The sequence below is a fragment of the Fistularia commersonii genome, chromosome 23 (assembly GCF_037954325.1).
Source record: "Fistularia commersonii isolate RoL2024-O1a breed Wild chromosome 23, RoL_Fcom_v1.0, whole genome shotgun sequence".
Taxonomy (NCBI): Eukaryota; Metazoa; Chordata; class Actinopteri; order Syngnathiformes; family Fistulariidae; genus Fistularia; species Fistularia commersonii.
The window spans coordinates 8113571-8133844 of record NC_141306.1 but is presented as its reverse complement, the minus strand read 5'-3'; the positions used below and the strand labels follow the sequence as shown (position 1 = coordinate 8133844).

At 39.8% G+C, this 20274-nt stretch overlaps 1 protein-coding gene across 1 annotated transcript in view; it reads left to right on the top strand.

Annotated features, from left to right (window-relative positions):
• The window catches only part of igf2bp1 (insulin-like growth factor 2 mRNA binding protein 1), a 44976-nt gene continuing 24702 nt past the window's right edge, over nucleotides 1-20274 (top strand). The window contains exon 1 of the mRNA XM_086170116.1: nucleotides 1-85. Within this exon, the coding sequence (XP_086026242.1) occupies nucleotides 1-85 (85 nt within the window). The remainder of the gene's footprint in view (nucleotides 86-20274) is intronic.

The window sequence follows — 20274 nt, the reverse complement described above, 5'->3', positions numbered from 1 at the left end:
ATGTCTGGATCCGCTCCAAAAGAGAAGCGGCTCTTCCTTAGCCCCATGCTCCACCCCTCCACCCAGCTCCATGGAAGTGGGCCTGGTAGGTTTTTGCGTAATCCTGCTGACAGACAGGACCAATGGCATAGCATCCTCGGAACAATAGCAGAAAGCAGCAGATTGGTGGGTGGACCGAGTGCCGGCGTGCACACCACCGCAGGAATATTTTCATGTAGGAAATTAAATTGACAAAAAAAAGATTTTGTCACTTGCTCCTGCTCGCCCCTCCTCATGAGCGAGTGGTGAATGAAAGGGCCCGTTATACTTTCTTTGACACTGCTGGAGGAGTTTGCCTCAGAGAATTGTCCGGTTGCTGTAAATGCCTACCAAGGCTCAGTCTTTGGCTCATCAAGGTTTTTTTTTTTTTTTTTGCATTTTATGAATAGGAATAATGTCAATGTGGAAGCAACTCTGCTGAGTGATAATACAACAGCATAAGCAAGCTGTTCTCATTCTCCCTGGTTCCTTAAATGTGGAGACCTCTTCAAAATTGCAGGGTCTTTTCTGAGCAACTGCATATGGTGTTTTGGTGACTACTGGTGAATCGGGGTCCGTGGTGATGGAAGTGCTAGGTGCTTTTGGATGGCAGAGTATAATGAGCGAGTGGGAGTGTGGACCAAAATGAGAGGTCGGCAGGAGCTAACCGTATTTCTTGACGCTGGAGCAGTTACCATTAGCTGGGAGCTGCTGGTGGGAAATGTGTTGTTTAGTCCCGGTTCAGACGGACATGCGCCATTGTGTTCTACTGTCATCTACAAACTTGCTTCATGGCCTCTGCATATTCATATTTATAACTTGCCGGTTTGTAAAGCCAGCTCTCGGCTTGTGTTTATGAACACAGACAAAATCTAAGCTCAAATGTTGTAAGTGAGAACAGATGAATTTGGTAGTGTATAGTTTCTGGGAATCCATGTTGGCCTTGTGATCTAGTCTGTCATCTGCTCACAACAGAGGCAAATCATGTCAGGCATCTCTCTCAATTCTCTTTATTATTGGCACGTTTTTTTTAGGCAGAAACAATTCACCCTAACACACACACACACACTTCTATAACCATATGAATATGCATAATACTGCGTGTTTCCTGTCTCGGTACATGGCTCGTTGACGATGAAAGACATAACCAGGTCTCTTGCCGTCACTTCTGTGCACCGTTTTGCCTCCTCAAACCTTAGTCTGGACACTGTATGCCTGTCTCGGTGTGATGTCAAATGTGCAGTGGCTAATCTGTGTTTGTTAAAATGTGTCGGTCGTGTGACACAAACGCTGTGCTGTCCAATGATCTGAAATGCAGGTTTTGCACCCAGCAGGTCCAGCTCAAACTTTGACACAACTTTTGTTAGTACAGTGTGCACTATTGCGTTCATAAATTCATCAGCCCATATAAGCGCTGTTTGAGGTCTTTACATTACCTCCATTTCAAATCATAGTTTATTTTTTTATTTTAATTATTTTTTCCCCACATTGAATGGAGAGAGCTCTTCCAAGGGTTTGGTAGCATGGCAGGTGCTTCAGCTCAACACAGCAGCCTACAAAGTTGCTCCTCTGGATGTCTGGCATGCAAGCAGAGAGTTAAAATGTAGCGCGCGTCAACTTATCGACTGCCGTCACCGAACTGCCAGGACAACTCACAGTACATTTTTTTCCCTCTGTTCTAACGAGTGCTGTGTGATTGAACGGATAATGTGGGGGGGCCAGAAATTGAACAACCAATAGAATTAGACTATTCGCTTTACATTAAAAATGCATTTCGCTTGTAACCCTCAGGTTCAGTATTATGACCGTTTTTCTTTTTTTTTTTGCCTAATCGTCGTACTGTTAGGTGTTCATGGTAAAAATTGATGAATATCATCTAAATAAACATTGTTTATGATATGCTAGTCTGTTTTTTAGGGGCGGGTGATGAGCTTAGTAGTATGTTGGGGTTTGTCCTGATGACCCTTGTTCCCTCAAAAATGTAGATGTCTGAGCTCCAGCAGGAGGTCAGAGCCTGCTGGAGCTCAAGCTTCAGAGCAGCGACAAAGCTTGAACGTACATTAAAAAACTAAAACCTTTGAGTAGAACCCCAGCGTGTGTTGAATGGGCCAAGCTGCGCAATTTCATCAGATCTTGGCCTCCTATTAACATTTATTAAAAGAGCTGTTTTAAACTGCTGCGCCCTGAATACTTTCTGGGTGCCCCCCCCCCCCCCCGTCAAATTTTGACTGACTTTGGGTGAAATTGTCACGACACAACCTTAGCGGGGTGTTTTTAAAGCAACATGCAGTTCAGTACAGTTTGAATGACACAGGTGACAATAACTTATTTCCAGTGGCTGAGGCAGTATCTCAGCTGCAGTGTTTACAAGCTTTTCAACCGTGCAGTTCAGTCTCTCTTGATGTCGTAGCTACAACTTGAGGTTTTTACGGATTCTCTCATGAATCCCAAGAATCATGAAGTAGGGGGAAAATGATTAGTTTTATTTATATTTTGTTACACGGTCCGGTGAGTATAAGAACTAAAGTTTAGCTGAGATGTCTAAATGTAATTTTCTTCCACCGGCCTTATCTCTGCATATTCTCAGTTTGTTTGTTTTTAGTCTCACGCATGCAAGTATACTTTTAACACGTTTTACATTTGGCAGCTCATTTCCAAGGCTTTAAGTGTAAATTTGTTTTGTGTTTCTCGGCTGGAGGTCATACTGCACACAACCGGTAAAAAGTAAAATATTTAGTCTTTTGCTTGCTTTAACTTCATCTAATTTCCCTATTTGTTTAATCAAACTTTAAAATATGGACTAATTCTTGTGCATAAGAGACTAATTGGAGTTTGACTGAAGTGCATCAGTGTGTATTGGTGAAATTAAAACAAAGATGTGCTTTAGAGAGAAGAAAGTTAAGATTTAGGACCTAGCCTGGTTGAATTTACGTGGAACTTCATTGACCTCGATATCGTAGTTACATACAATCATAATTCAATTTAATCTTAGACACTGAGCACGTTGTCTGGTCCACTCGGGTTACATTTCAAACATTTTATTTTGAATTCTATGATCTTAGGCTTTGCCTTTCACTCAAGCAATGTCTTTGTTGATCTTAGTTTCCTCTTCCTTGTTTGGTAAATTCTGATCCTTAAAAGAAAAACACTTCATCTCTGATATACTTTTCCCAGAGCTGCGGAACCTTCAGGTCAGCAAAACTTTTCTTACGAACCTATTAGGAGTTTTTAACCAGTTCTATTTTTGAATTTAAACTTAATTTCCACACCTTTTTTTTTCTGTAACTGAAACCTGTAGGTGTAGACAAGGACAAAATTAAGACTTGACATTTGCATCCCTTCTCTCCCTCACAAATCATTCCGCTTTTTTGTTTTTTTTTCCATGTCACGTTACTGCTCAGGTCATTCAATTTTTTTCACAGTTATGTGAAATTTATTAACTTCTGATGCAGATGTGGTCTTAATGCAGATATCTTTGTCTAACAAGCGGAGGGGGATTTCAAATGCCTCCAACTCTATTCTTCTCCTCAAAATAACAAAGATACAAACATGAAGGTAGTTCAGATTTTATAGGTTGAGCTGGTGGACACTAGAAGTCTCCTGCCACACTGGAAGAGTCCATTCTTAGTTTCACCTGTGCACTTAAATGCTCCATGTTTTGCTCACTGCCAAGTCCTGGACCTGCAGTAGTTTCAGAACATGACCCATATCCAGTTTGTGCCCGCCTCCTCAGAATCAATCTTGTCAATGAACGAAGAGGGGATCTGGGCTGGTTGGTGAAGGTGAAAGCAACCCCCCTCCTGCAGAACACTGCCCAGATGCAGTTCTGCAGATCTGGGGGCTGGCTTTCAATTATGGCAGCAGAGGAAAACACTCCTGTGACTGAGGAGCAGCTTTGAATGTGCCGCTAGGGCAGCAGCACATAGGGCTGCGGGCCTGGAGAAGAAGCACGCCATGGTTTGTCGTCCTCTCCTCTCATGGCTGGCAAGGGGGGAAGGAGGGACCCAGTGGGTGGAGGGAGTAAGGGGGTGCGACCAATCGTGACGCTGGAGCGCCTGCCATCAGCCAGGGGGGCGGTCGCTCGCCGCTCAGACGAGAGCGGCCAATAAGCCCTGCCTTCCTCGCTGCTCGCTTGGCCACACGCATGCTCTGACTTAACCCTTTGGCTCTCTCTCTCTCTCTCTCTCTCTCTCTCTCTCATACTTTGATTCCTTTACTTTCTTCTCTCTGGTACAGTACGTTCAGTTCCCCCCTCTCTCTTTCCCATGTTTTTACTCCATCTCTGTCTACCTCCTTCTTGTCCCAGTGGCATGTTGCCATGTTCCCTGCAACATTCCTCCCTTTTCGCAAGAGACCTCGGGATCAAGTGATGGAAATAAAGGCAGACAGATGAAGGGACTGAAAGATATACATGTGTTTTGAATTGTGCATGAGAATGTCAGCTCAACTACGTTTCTGTAGTTTTTCGCTTTTTGGAAGCTTTGTGAGCTCGCTGACGGTAATCTGACAAAGCAGCCCGCTGCTGCGCCACCCGTTTGTCTAGCAGCGTTTTCTGTCGTCACCGGTCGCGCAGCGCGTTTGGGTTTTTGTTTCATATTTTGACCGAGCCTTTCTGCTTGTTGGAGATGATTGGGAGATGGACGTACAGTTTTGAGGCTTAACTGAAGAAAATGGCCCTGGTGTTTTTCATTTGACCCCCAGTTGAAGCTGCAAATTGGAAGGAGTCTTTCACTGCAACATTGTTTCTGAGGCAACTTTTCTTCATATTAATTCAACATACAGAATTTCCAGATGGTTATTACTGCTCAATTAGAAAGTTACTCATAACTGAGCTTGTAAAACTGAGACAGTTTTAGCTATTTTGAATAATTGCTTTTTTTTTTAGATATTTAGCTACTTTCTAATACTCATCTGAATATATAAATACAGTGGGAGAAATTGTATTGGGAGATTTTGCAGTTGGTGTATTGCTATCCATAGCTTAACATACTTTTCCAGTTACTTGCTTCATTGGAATTTTTGTCTTTACATAGAAAGTAGTTTTGTTTTCTTTTTCCTTTTTTTCCACCATAAAAATGGAATGGCTTGATGGCTTAATAACTGTGAATGTGTGTAGGTTGTGTGAAATGGGGGGGATAATTTACAGTATCGGAGTCCCTGTGCGGTTATTGTTTCTTTGTAGTTATTTAGCTGTTTTTTTGTTTGCTGTTATGCCTCTGGCTGGTATCTGGATAGTTTAACAAATAAATGTTTTTGATCATAGTACTTAGTGTTAGCCAGTATTTTAAGTGTTTGTTGCCAGCTATTATCATGTAAAAAAGACTACTGGAGACTGTAGTTTATTACTAGTCATAGTAAATACTGTGACCATAAGAGGTTCCAATGTTTCCACGTACTTCCTGCTACTGCCACATAGTCATGTCATCCGCGCTGGTTGTCATGCCAACAACTGTCATGTTGTGAAATTATCTTTGCAAACAAATCTCTCTTTAACCCCAAAGAGCTTTTTGATAAGTAAAAAGTGTTCATGAACGTTTAAAACTAAGCTGAGATAAAAGTAGAGCTAAAATTTTTTTTTCTTTTTTAGCACCTTTTTCATGGGATGCATTTATCTTTCAGGTGCCCTAACAGCCAAGTACTTTTTGGGAAAAAAGGATCTTTTAAAAATGCTACATCAGAATATATACAATATCAACAAGATTAAGTACAAATTGTATTCAATCAGTATAGTTATGCTACACTCAGGTTCATCAACATTTACCAGTAAGTGGGATTTGGAGGGAATTTGAATTTTTATGTAATGTTCTCTAAAAATAGCTTTAAAATTAACCTTTTTGAAAAATTGTTTGTCAAATAAGTGTGTGTGTGTGTGTGTGCGCGCGCGTGTGTGCGTGTGCAAACAAATTCTTTACACACACGTCTGTATGATATACAAAACTATAAAGTCGAGGTTGTGCTGCTGTCCATTGGCTCAAGCGTGAACATTGTTTGCAGCCGTCAGCTGTCCACTTGTTGTGGAAATTGTGCTCTGACGGATCTTTAGAGAGTAGCATACACGAGTAGCTGTGTTTTTTAAAAAGTGCTGTTTTGGGGAAAATAAAACCAGCTCACGACAAGACAGCAGACACTCCCCGGTAGCTGTTCTAAATGTGTTATGCAAAAGCAATGACATTCTGAGAAGCCCCTTCATGCAGCCGTCGATGGCTAGACCATAGTCCACAATAAGACCCATGGAGGGATCTTTTCCTCACTAAAATGACTAATAAGTAAACAGGGCTGTATGGAGGCCCTTATGTAGGTGAAGGGGTAAAGTAGCCCTGTTTCTTTAAGAAGACGCCCCCCCTCCTGCCCCTCCTCCTCCTGCCCCATCTCTGATTGTTTCTTCTCTCTGGTTCAAACCATCTGTCCCCACTCTCTACATCTCTAACACTCCCGCTATGTCTTGCAAGCTCTCTCCCCCCCCCCCCTCTTTTTTAATTTGCTGTGTCTTGCTCTTTTTTTTTTTTTTTTCTAACAAAATATATATTGTGTGAACATGCAAAACCGCATTGACTATACTGGTTGCATGCATGCCACACAGGCCCATACAAGAGGGCTGATGAACACTCAGGGTGATGTAGGAAAGATCAAGAAAAGAGGAAGGGAAAAAAGAACAGAGAAGGGGGAGGGGTACTGAAGCCCAGGGGTCGGGTCTGTCTGGTGGATGGGGCCCCTTGTGTGTGTGTGTGTGTGTGTGTGTGTGTGTGTGTGTGTGTGTGTGTGTGTGTGTGTGTGTGTGTGTGTGTGTGTGTGTGTGTGTGTGTGTGTGTGTGTGTGTGTGTGTGTGTGTGTGTGTGTGTGTGTGTGTGTGTGTGTGTGTGTGTGTGTGTGTGTGTGTCCTCTAAGAGAGAAGAATATGTGCATACATACGATGGCAAGTCCATCCACCCGCCTTGCTGCGGTCATCATATGCAGTCATTTGATCCAATAAGGAAATCCCCTATCCCCAAGGTGTGTGTGTGTGTGTCATATATATATATATATATACACACACAGAAATAGCCATTCTTATCCATACTTTTTATGTATTTATGAGGTTCTTTTTTTGTAATCAGTTCTTTGATTCGGTTATTAGAACATACAAATATAATTGATGCAATGAGAATAATTAAATACTTTAAATGGCTGAAGTAAGAGAAAATAATGTGGTTTTCAGATCATAAAACAATACCAGGAGATTTTTTTTATTTGCATTGTGTGACTTATGTAAGAATGAATAATGTCACATTCAAAGGCAATGGCAGGGACTCCACCCACCTTCCTAACTTGTACTCTGTCCGCCTGAAACATTCTAACTCATCTAGTACAAAAACATTTTAACGCATTGAAACCTGGTATGCCTTAAATTTGTATTGCAAAGAAAATAAAAATGTTACCTTTTAAAGAAAGTCCCGAACAATGTATGAATCAAACTTCCTATGTCATAAAGAAACACAAAAAAAAGCTTGTCAAACAAGTAGGAGTGAATGGGCCACTGACACACACAGACACACACACGTGCACACACCAGGTCATGCAACGGCCTTGCTGCTGTAACCACACTGGAAGCCTGTTGTGAACTAGAAATTTCAAGCTTTTCACCAGTCACATTTGTTATGTAACGCCACTATCTGTGGGCAGCGGGTGGTGCTATCTGCAGAACGTAAATCTTGACCTCTAGACATTGGCATGCCAGGACATTTATGAAACATTGGTGAATTTACTGAAGTTCACACCACCTGCAGTGATGTTAAACTCTGAATTCACTTATTTGAACAAAAAAATATTCAATAAATCACTAATCATGTCCCATAAATAGAAGAAATGGAATTTGCGCAGAGGTCCAGTTGCCACTCAAGACATGAACGTCTGAGAAAATCTTGGCTTTTTGCGATTGAGTCATTACAGTTAATTTTTTTTACTAGAAGTAACCAGTTGGCGATGTCTGTGTTGGTTGTCGAATCCGGCCTTTGAATTTTCTCCCTGGGACTCTTGTTAGACTTAGAACCATGCAAAGTGAAATTACTCCAGTTGTGGCGGACACATCAGAATCTGCTGTGAAACCTTACACTTCCGAAATGTCCCGTAATTGATAATGTTCTTTCCGATTCCTGGGTCAGTCAGGTCAACTGGCGAGCAGCACATAAATGTGAGATACACTTTATAACCTGTAGGTATTGCTTATGGTAAAAATCATGTATTGAGCTTCTAAAAAATCATCAGGTCAGGCTTCTAATCAAACCCGTGAAATGTCAAAAAGGTCCGGGCAAGTGGAGTAGAGCCAGGGTAGGTAAATTTCTCATAGAAAATCTTTGAAATGAACCACCACATCAAATCTTGCTCAACCACAAAACTTTGCAATTTAATGTCCTTGGGGGTCGTCTGCCTTGTATGCTGAACATAATGAACACCGATCTGGTCGCAAGAGTCGATGGTGTATCAACTCTGGAATCAACAAAATAAATATCAGAATTCCAGTCCAAATGGTCTACTTCCTGTCGGGTTTAAATTGTGCATGCAATCTACCTTTGGTCTTATTTGTGCTACCAGTTCTCATGGATCAACTCAAAATGAGCTGACTTGTTTGATCTTTAGTATTTCAAATAGTTAAAGGAATTTTTACAAATTTGTGCAAATGCTACAAATGCTAGAATTACAGCTACCTGTCACCATATCTGATGCAGAGGACTCGTGTGTTGATATTCCAAAAAATCAAGTTAGAAAAGGGATTCAATCACTTTCCAAACAGCAAACTTCAGAGAATTGACAGAGAGACAATTTATTAAATTGTACGTTTATTGCTGTTGATTCAGAAAGAGGCGTTTCATGTGGGACAAAATCAAATCATTAACCAGCATCTTCATTGTTGCTTCAACTAACACTTGACTAAGAACACCAGCATGTAGCAAACATGCAAACTGGTAAATATAAATTAGAAAATCTATTATCACGCAAAACATGAGACTGTGTCTGTGATGAAATTCATTCCTATGCCATGAAATATTTTGATCCATTAATATTTGTTGGTCAGAAACTCTAATTTGATAAATATGATTGAATATTAACCTCCAGAATTTCCAAGTAAAGCTGCACTTCCAAGAATAACCCCAAACTCTCAACAGCATGGCTAACGGAGCACTCGTAAATACATTTTTAGATTTATACCCGCTCAAAGTCCTTTGCTGGGTTTTGTGGAGTTTTTGCTTGCTATGTCCAGACCCAAAGCGTCAGAGGTAATAAAATAATCACTTCCTGTCTGAGGTTGAGTAGTCGTATAGCTTCAAATGCATGGTTTGCCCTCATCGGACCCAAAAAGTCTAGAATCTGTGACACAGTTTAACAAAGCAGGAAGTGGTGGAATTAGCTGTGATTTAACACAGTCATGAAGAAAAACAGATTAGCTACATGAGGCTCCTCAACAATTGGAGCAAAAAGCTCAAGGCCAAATGTCCAAATCAGAGAGTCGATGCTAAAGAATCACTCCGCTGATAAACATTTTAGTAGGATTGGATACACTGCTGTTGTCTGGACAACATTTGGTGCATCCACCATGGCGTCATACAGTATTGTAAGCTTTGTAAAACTATATTGTCACATCCTCATATGTCTCCAAATGTTTGTGTTTTCCAGACATTCGTACAAGAAAATGTGTTTTCATAGTGACATTGAAACCAATCTATATGAATGTGAAACGTCAGAGCGATCATTAGATAATTCAATTTATTTTGAACACAGGAAAGGGATACGTGTTGTGCGTTCTGGGTTGTGTCTGCAGGGTTTCCTTGTTTCTGTACATCCAACCAGAAGATGGGTGTGGCTTCCATTCATAGCCAGTGGGCCGTGACCATGACCTAGTGTGTGTGTGTGTGTGTGTGTGTATGTGTGTGTGTATACCTTCTAGGTAGGCAAGTTGTAGTTGTAATTTTTTTTTTTTATATATCCTGTGACTGTTTCAATATAGTTTACCAGTGCAGAGGTAAACTGGATCACTCACACACCATCTCTTTTTTTTTTTTTAAAGTGTAATCATATTGACTCAAAAACAAAAAAAATTGAAATGTCTCTTTCATATCCAAATCTACCCTCCCTTTACTCAACAGGGATACTGGTCTTTAGATGTTTTCTACCTTAATGTGTAACATCAAGCCCTTTATTTTTTATTTCTCTTTCACTCTTAAATCTAACTATCCATTTTGTTAGCCCTAGTATTGCAATGAAACAAATCAATACATCACAAAGCATTGTTTATCCAGTGTGAGACACAACCATTGGGCAGTTCATTACTTTTGGTTTCATTTTATGTCACATTTTGCCTTGTTGCTAACCTGGGATACTGAATGGACTGCTGTTCTTAAAAAGGCTGAACCCTATGATGATCTTGATTCAAAAGCACGTGTATCTGATGCTGGGCCTTCCTTTTTGATAGAGGACGCTGAGATCATGTCCTGTGTTTCAATAACTCACCTTTTATTGACACCAAATCTTCAGCCGTTTTTCAGCATTAAATTACTGGCTGGTCCTCAGGCCCTCTGCATTTGACATTGCAATCAGAAAATTATGTCAAATTGGGTCGGGCCAATGTATACGTTTCCTGAAATTACGTAAGGATACAAGCCTAAAAATGATCCAATCCCAGGTATATCTGATCAGCAGGCAATATGTCTCCCTTGTAACACAAAGAGATTTAGAGCGATTTTTAAAAAATGGTGTCATCATGTTATTTAAATCTGAGTGCAGTGTTTACTCTCTGAATGGCTGAGGGAATGAGAAAATTTGTAAATTACAGTCGCCATTTCACAAATCCTGGAAATTCGTAACACTTTTATTTGCTTGATCTAAGTTAATGTAAATGTCTCCCTGTTCCTGACTAAATATTCAGGAAAATTGCCACTATTTATTTGCCCCCAGCACACACCATTCACATGTAGCAGTGATACCGAGAGCAAGGACAGAAGTTAAAAAAAAAAAAAAAAGTTAGAAGAATGTTCATCATTCCTGCTTTTAATGAGGTAACTTAAGTTTACCTTTGTTTTACTGGTCAATCTGGTAACCATTCTGTCCTGAAGCTGTTATAAGCCTGGAAAGGAACACAACACTAATATGAATCAAAGAGATTGTATATCAGAGGCGTGTCTCTTCAGAAGAAGGCAGAGCGTTGCAGCCGTTAGCTTTTGAACCCGGCCCCCCAGCTGACGTCGTCTCTCCGGCATGGCTTCTCCCCACACATGTAAGTTTGGCTGACTGGGTAATTGAAGACTCTGAAATGCCTGTAGGTGTGAACGTTAGTGCCGACCGTCATCCGTGTCCATGTGTCAACCCTGTGATTGATTGGCGATCTGTCCAGGGTCCACGCCTTTGCGCTCGGTGACAGCGGGGATTGGCTCCAGCTCCCTGCAACCCTGTGTGCAGGATAAGTGGTATGGATGTGAAGTGTAGTAAATCTTGTTACAACCGGGAGAGCGCATCCCAGGTTTAAACCACAGCAGTCTACTCAGCAATCCAAGATATCATCTTAAAATATGAGGCAAAAATGGGACCATAAGTGATTAAGATTAGTTTATAGATGTATTTGACCGGCTGCTTTGAATGCTTGGGAATGGTGTGATTACAACACAGTGCTTACACTCCGCCTGGTGGGATTTATAGGGCAAAAAACCAAGGTCTATCTTCAGGAAAAATTTATTCAGGATTCATTGAGAAAAAGTATTTTAAGCACGACTAAGCACGACTTAAAAAGTTGGAAAACCTCAAATTTCCCTTGAGTCAATTTAAAACAATATTTAAGCGTGTTTTACAATTTGTGTCAAATGTGCCATGATTTCACAAAGACAAGGTATAGAACTGACTTTTCACAACATCAAGGAGATTTAAACAAAGATTTGCATGCATGAGCCTAAAAAGCACTTTAGTCTCCAGACGTTCAGATGGTACCGATATCTGTCCTGGCCTCCGGACCGTGAGCCTGAGGGGCAACACCCAGGGCCCAGGAAAGCAAAGCATTTGCAGGCCAGAACGACTATAACGCAAACAATATGCTGAAAAGAAGTACAATGGAGAAACACCCGGCTTGTAATCAACAGGTTTTTGCGTTTGCCCGCAGGAGCTGTCAGCATGAAAAATAAAGTAGATTTACTCACTTTCAAGCTTGAAAAATCTATTTTGAGTGGTTACAGTGCTCCTGCAGGATATAAAGACATCATTCTTATTGAATATACACACAGTTTTTAATGTTCACGCCTCCCCTTCCACTCCACGGGATCACATGTTGTGGTGATCTTTTACCCGGTGGCTAGAAATTACTTTTTTTTTTTTCTTCTCTTAAAAGCTGTGCTCTGTGACTGTATTCAAAATTAAAATTGTTTATAGTAAATTTCATATGTTATACCATGCTTAGAATATTGGACTATTGTCTACAAAAATAGGGCTTTAAATATTTAGCAAAACATTTTACACCAAACCTAGAAATCAGTACATGGGAATTTTTTATTTGAATAACCTCTGTGAATTTTTCAAAATTGACATAATTATAATTGTTATTAGAATTTTAGACCAATTAAAATATTACACAGTATTAAAGACGGCTCTTTTGAGTGTGTGTGTGTGTGTGTGTGTGTGTGTGTGTGTGTGTGTGTGTGTGTGTGTGTGTGTGTGTGTGTGTGTGTGTGTGTGTGTGTGTGTGTGTGTGTGTGTGTGTGTGTGTGTGTGTGTGTTTAAGGATAACTGTAGTGTGACAGCAAAGTATTATCCACATGCAGTGAAGTATCATGTCGTGACATCAGAACTGACTCAGTGTCGTAGGAGGAGGAACTGTTTCAAATCAAACAGCTTGTGCAGCGCTCAAACTTCAGGGCCGGAGGAGAGATTTCTTTTAGTTTCAAAAGGTTTTAACACACACACACACACACAGTTTCTCTGACACTGTATCCCTTGTCAAAGTATTTTGTCTTTGTTACCTGATCTTCTAATATGACTACAATGATAATCTTTAGCAAGTGTGTTGTATTTGTAATGTAATTATTGGGTGTTTATTTCTTGAGATAAGCACGGCCCTTTATCTCCGAACCGTCTAGAAACACCAACAAAACGTCAGAATGGTTCAAGATTGTGACTATTATTTTTCCTGAGCCACAGTTTTGTTTTTATTATTTTACTCTGAATGCGGTGGGTCTGTAAAAATGCAAGATGGGCAAGAATTCATTATTATTGTTATCCTTATTAGTAAGTAGTAATTTCATTGCATACAAGCCGTGTGAAATATAAATATGTAATTTTTTTCGGAGCCAGTCGGGCTGCCTGTGGAAACAACTGAGCTGTCCAGCTACATTTACTATGCTTGGATAATGACTAATATGGTGGTGATTCACTGAATCTGTTTAAATGTAGCTTCTGCTGATGTATATCTACCCAGGCTACATGAAGCTGCCCGCTCTGTGCTCTCGCTCTGTGAGGTTCTGCCTGCAGGTAAAAGTGTGGCGAACACCTGGGGAGTATGAGGGTTTCCCCGTGCGAATGACGAGACGGGTGTTGTCACCGGTCGCCACTCGTTGCACCGTTTCATTTTAAAAGCTATATAAAATCCCAATGAATAAGATCCCTCTTCTTCTCGGGGAAGATCTGTCGGTCCAAAGACATTTTGTCTCCACGTTTCCTGTTCTAACATGGAAGCCAAAGTTTCCAGGTGACTCACTGGATGTCTTGCTCTAGCATGGTTTCGCCATGACTGTAGTCTGTTTCCACTGCCCACAGTGTGCATGAGTAGCCATTGAAAGAAGAAAAAAATCCAAATTAATTTATTTGTTAAACAGTTTTCTTTTTTTTTTTTCTTTCACTGAACAGCATGGAGCAGTTGACATTCCATCCTAGCCTTACTACTTATTTCCTGTGAAGGCAGATGAGATGATTTTGGTTAATCCGGCTCTTCCAGTCTGCAAGGCAAAACTTAATCTTCCCCAAATTCCTCATATTCCTACATGTCCAATGATCAGCGGAGCTGGAATAGATAAATCGATTTGCAGCCTATCAGCTCGGAACTGGAACAAGCGTTTCAAGCGGTGGTAAATAATTCGTTTGAGGTTTCTCTATGGCTTTTAACAGTTACTTAAAAATTTCACTGTAGAATAAGCTGTTGTGTTCAGAAGGAGGAAAAACAACTCAGCCCTGATGTACATTAGTCAAACATTTGAGTCCTGTATTTTATTATTCACAAGTTTTAATGTGAATTAATTCCCTGTGGTCATTGTTGAAGTAAAAAGTGTCCCAAGTATTTTACCTCTCAGCTAATCCAAAAGGATTAGACTTTGTAACTGCCATTAATTTATTTCATATCTGTTATAATTCTGTAATTTCTGTTTTCAAACCTCCAGTGAATGGTTGTTTATTTGAACTCCTAGCGGTCACTTTAGCTTTTACAAAGAGCTCCCATAACTGTGGACATTCTTTTTTTTTTTCCTTTTTTAAAAATTTTAAACCATATATTAAAATGTATTTCTGGTCGTCGCATGTAGTTCTTAAACTTCACTCGCCAACACTTCGAATTTTTCTCCTGTCTGCTTCTGCAGTGTCCGGTTTCAAGCTGTCTTTCCCGTGGCCGTGCACGTTCCTAAATTTGGCATAAAGCCAGCGCCCTCTCGAGCAGGAGGCTGGTCGTCACCGCAACTAGAGCTCAGATCTTTGAATCACAAATGTAGCGACACTTATGCTTCTTTTACCCCTTATCCCCCCCCCCTCAATTTAATGTATTTCTTTGTTCCTTTTACTTCTTTGGAGTCATGTGACTTAATCCTGCATGCAGGGAAGCTAACTTGTGGCATTTCTTAAGAAAATTGTGTGTATTTGTTTTTGGTATGTTTCAGTTGATTTGTTGTTTTTTTTTTCCAATTTTTTGTAGGTAGATTTCAGCTCCTGTGCTCTCACGGTGCTAGGGATTATTTTCATAAAGGTTAAAAAAATATTGAATTTCTTTTAAAAGCCTTTTTTTTCCTCTCTCCAGTATTCTAGTAGAAGCAATGTAAATGCTCATGAGCAGTTTCCAGGGGTGTCTATTTCTATATTAAGTCCATGTTAAAACTACATTTACGATCAAGAAATAGGTCTATTGGATGGATATATTTATAAAATTGTGTGTATTTGTTTTTGGTATGTTTCAGTCGATCCCCCCCCCCCCCCCCCCCCCAATTTTTTTGTAGGTAGATTTCAGCTTCTGTGCTCTCACGGTGCTAGGGATTATTTCCATAAAGGTTAAAAAAATATTGAATTTCTTTTAAAAGCCTTTTTTTTCCTCTCTCTTCAGTATTCTAGTAGAAGCAATGTAAATGCCCATGAGCAGTTTCCAGGGGTGTCTATTTCTATATTAAGTCCATGTTAAAACTACATTTACGATCAAGAAATAGGTCTATTGGATGGATATATTTCTCATTTCTCTTTTAAACCTAACTTTCTTCTATTTTCATCATTACAACATGCACACAATTAAATTCTCATGTTTTTCTTTTTTGTTTTTCTTTATTTTTACCCTCTGTTTAATCAGATATTTTATTTTCTATTCTGATTATTTGTGGAGTGCCCTTGGTGTAGGATGCAACTACACATGTAGGTTTTTCTCCAAACTTTCTTGTTTTTTTCAGTTAAGAGTGCTGTCCTACATCCGTGTGTGTTTTTTTTTTTTAACTTGCTGGTCCATCAGTTTAGAGTGAGAAGTTTTTGAGGGTGTGTTTTTTGTGTTGTGGTTCCATAGCGGATAGTTGTGTGTCCTTTTCTTTCTGGTTTTATGACTGGTTGACAAACCATTAGCTCGTGTGCTCCTTGGTTGAACCAAAAATGGCTGTTTTTTTGGGGCGGTGCAAGGTCACTTGGTGTAGGTTTGTGTGTCTGGACCCCACACATTTGGATTTAAATAGGGCCCCACCTCTGCTGTAATTTAAAAACATAACACCAAATGACTTATTTCAATTACATATGGTAGATAGACATGGCTAAAATAACCTCAGTCCTTCCTGGTGGTCAGCTTTACTTTGATTTTTTGTTTTGTTTTGTTTTAAAGTTTATGAAAAAAGTAATTTGATTTCCAAAAACTACATAAACTATGCTACTTTGCTCCATGTGCATTGAGCCATTGCGATTATGGGTGCAAGATTACAGACAGGAGGAAAACCCATTTTTGTTTTTTTGCATTTAATACCAAACTTTCTGAAGTAAATGTTACAACTATTCTACCGATCAATGTGCATAATTTAATGTCGAGCTTTACAAGGGAAAAACTTGTTTTCGTGGTGTATTTCTTTCAAAGATTAGTGGTTCTTTTCTTGCCAAAAATCTATCTTCAACATGTGCAGCATGGCAGTTTGTGGCTAGACACTATTGATAGTCAAATATGTTTCTTTCCTTTTTTGTTTTTATTTGCTGCTCTGTTTTCAGATTTGTGGTGAATTTGCTTCTGCTTTAGAGGAGCCTAGTGACAACATTTGGAATAAGGTGCACAATTGTCCTTTCAGAACATGTAAAGGTTACCAGCTCAGCGACACTCAACCGAGACTTTATTTTGAATTTAAATGCAGCTGTTGTAGGTTGAGAGCCTTTTTTTTCCCTTCCACTTGTAGTTTCTGTTGCCTTGAGCAACCGGGTATCAAATCCACATTAGTTTGAGCGGTAAATCACTCCAGTAACATGTCAGCCATTTAATCTTAAGCTTATTGTGTTTTCTATCTCCTCCTCTGCGGATGCTTTGCCTGATGGGTCACATGTCTGACACACGGACATGTGCAGTGGCTGCAAGGCGCACGCACACACACATGCACACACATGCAAACATGTATGTGGCGTAGAGAGAAGAAGAGCGGGTGAGAGCTGCAGGAGAAGCAGGGGAGAAAGAGATGTGTCCCCTCCCCCCATTGCTGAGCATGTTAAACCTCCCTCCTCCCTCCCACACACACACTCACACTCACTCAGTCTCCTCCTCCCTTCTCTTTGAGGTGGGTGTGTTCAGGCCGGGGGTGTGCCATATCACATCCACTGCACTGGCTCACGTGGTGTGGTATGTGTGTGTGTGTGTGTGTGTGTGTGTGTGTGTGTGTGTGTGTGTGTGGGTGGGGGAGTGGGGGAGTGGGGTTCCGCAGCAGTTGTACATTGTGATGTTGGGTGGGAGCCTTTGAGAAAATAGTGTGTGTGTGTGTGTGTGTGTGTTTGTGTGTGTATGTCCGACTGTTTTATAGGCTTACTTAGTGCAAATTAAAATGAAGGGTGTTGTTGCAAGAATCGAAATCCTCCCTTTGGGATGGAAAAGAAAGGACTGACTGACAGCAAAAATGAATATATTTTTAAGATAATGAGTGACGCCTTTTCTCTTATATACCATACTTTATGTATTTATGCATTGTAGTAGTATCTGAGGAAGTTGCTCTGGCGCTATGGTTGGATAGGGTTTCTGTGTGTGTGTTGGCCAGCATGGAGAGGAACCTTGAACGTGGTGGTACTGAGCTGGCAGGCTGGACTTTGTTTTCTAGCAGGAAGCCGTGAGGGCACTGCTGAAAATGACGGCCTAGTTTTTTTTTTTTTTCTTTCAATAAAAATCAGTCTTCTTCCTTGCCATCTGCTGGAAATAGAATTTCTTTTAGATGTTAAATGCCAGAAAGCAGAAAGATTAGAAAACAATTTCCTTTGTTCTTCATTTTGTTATGGTTTGAATTGGAAGTGTGATGCGCTGAGTTTTTTTTCCTTCACATTTTTCACGATGTATTGTCCCTAATTATTTTAGTTTTTTTTCGTTGTTTTTTTCTTCTTAATTTCCATCCGTGCTACTGCAGATTGTCAGAGCTCCGGGGTAGCAAGGTAGGTCAGGTTGACTACTGAGAGCAGGTCTCATTTTAACTACAAGAGATCATTAGGATTGAGGTTTTTTTAAGATTGGCAGGTTGTGTGACATCACCAATATGGATCGGTATCTGGCAAAGAGAGTGGAATTTACAATGTGTTTCATCAGCATCAATAGAGATTGATGAAGAAAAATCTCATCTATATCTGTGTGTGTGTGTGTGTTTTTTTTTCTGGGGGAGAAGAAATTTCTAATTTTCACAAAGCATAAATTATTGTCAATGAACATGAAAATTAAACTATAGTATTGAGAAAGGCTTTATTGTCATTCAGTGTGCAAGTGTACATGGGATGTTTGCAATTCAACCCAAAAACACAAAAGAAAGATCACACACTTAGTCTTGTTTTTGAAGTGGAGACGGTTCTGTTAATGACTTAATCTCATTTTCTTGTGTTTAAAAACAGAAAATGCTACTTTGCACATGATTTAATTCAATTTCAAGTGATATGAAGTGAAAAAGTAACAATCCACTCTTTGTAATTACTACTATTGTTGTGAAACAGAAATTAGACATAATCCTGGCAAATATATGACTATATTTTGAAATGTTGTTGACTCACTCCACGCGTAAGAATGCTATTTTTGCTTCTAGAGAATTCCTAAGATTTGTCCTCCAATGACCGTTCCTGTCAGCTGGCTTTGTTTATGTCGACACCTTTCCAGGTTTTTTTCTTTTGTTTAAATAAGAACGAAAAGCTATACTTTTGTAATCCATCTTCACGTTAACCTGCGACGCACTGCTCCTCAGGACCCTTTTTCATGTTACCTCTACTGACCTGCCATGTTCACTGATGTCCCCCCCCGCCTCCCGTATAAATAAGTCCTTCAGCATGTTTTATTCCCCCACCAGTTACGTGATAAATATCAACCAACACACACACACACACACGGTTGCCGTTGAACCTTCGGGCCAAAGTTCTGCTGTCATTATTGTGGACTTTTCACTGGGGAGCTGCCCAGTTAGAGTGTTTAATGTCCAATCTGAATCAACCTGACATGTCCAACCCATCCCAGGAACATCATTACACATTAGCAGTGCTTGTTTTTGGGATTATAACCGCATTTAAACAAAACAAATCAAAAACCCAAACGGTATTTCTTTTGTTCTCAGCCGATTTGCAAAGTTAAATCAGTCCAATTTAATTTGACCCGGCATTTGTCTGTCCAACACTCATATCTGCATTGTCTGCCATTGTATGACATTGGTTGATGCTGCTGTCCATGAGTATCGACATAAAGATCCTCCCTTCATGTTTTCACATGAAAATGCACAAATGCTGGGACTGAAACACCTTGAAATATTTAAAATTGCTGTAACAGACAAACTTAACATGAGCTGCAAAGACACAAATATGATTTTATAATGCTAAGTATTTCCTGCTTATTTTAAATCAGCAAAATTAGTTTGTCATTTTAGATTTTTCAACTTATGATCAGAATTATTGTCATTTCCTGTTTACATAATGCAGATGTAATGGCTTGCAAGCTGAAAATATGCAACATTCTCAGGATTTTAAAATATCAAGTCTTTCCTGCTTATTTTAAATCAGCAAATTAGTTCATCATTTTAGATTTTTCAACTTGTGATGAGAATTATTGTAATTTCCTGTTTGCGTAATGCAGACATAACGGCTTCCAAACTAAAAACATGCAACATTTCCAGGAGTTTAGCTAATCCGTTGAATAAAAAGATAAAGCTTGCAAATAGCTAATCTCAAGTTTGAATCTTTTTTTTTTCCTTTTCTCAAGCCAATAAATAATTTAATACTTTCCAGTCAGGAGTGTCATAAGACGCACACTGAGCTCACGCAACATAAAGTCTAAGCCTCGGCTTAGACTCCTCCAGGAAAGGTCGCACGTAAAAAGACAATATTTCTCCCATTAATCCCATTAGATGTTCCAGGTTAACTGACACTAAATAAAGTGATGGGGGAAAGTTGTGTTGCCTCCTGTGAGGCCTTTAACAGCAGCCCAACTTGACATGGAGCAGGCTGGATTCCTATCCATAGCTTTAAATTCTACCTGCATTTTAAAAGAAGCCAGCAAAGAAAAACGATCAAATGAAATTTCAACTTGTTTATGGGTAGGGACGTGCAAAATATGATGGTACAGAAAAGTTAAAATTTTACTTAGGAACACTGCAGTTAAATAATCCGTACATTTGCACGGACTAATTATAGTTTAAGAAAAGAAAAATGATGGAGGATTTTTCAGACAGATTTGCAAAGGTTAATTCCGCTTCTCTGAGAATGAAGACTCAATCATAACCCATCTCTTCTTGTCTCGTCAGCTGTGAGGTGTTTTTATACGGACACAAGGCCTTATGCAGCCTTTGATCCAAATGTATAAATGTACATCACTAAAAGTAATTG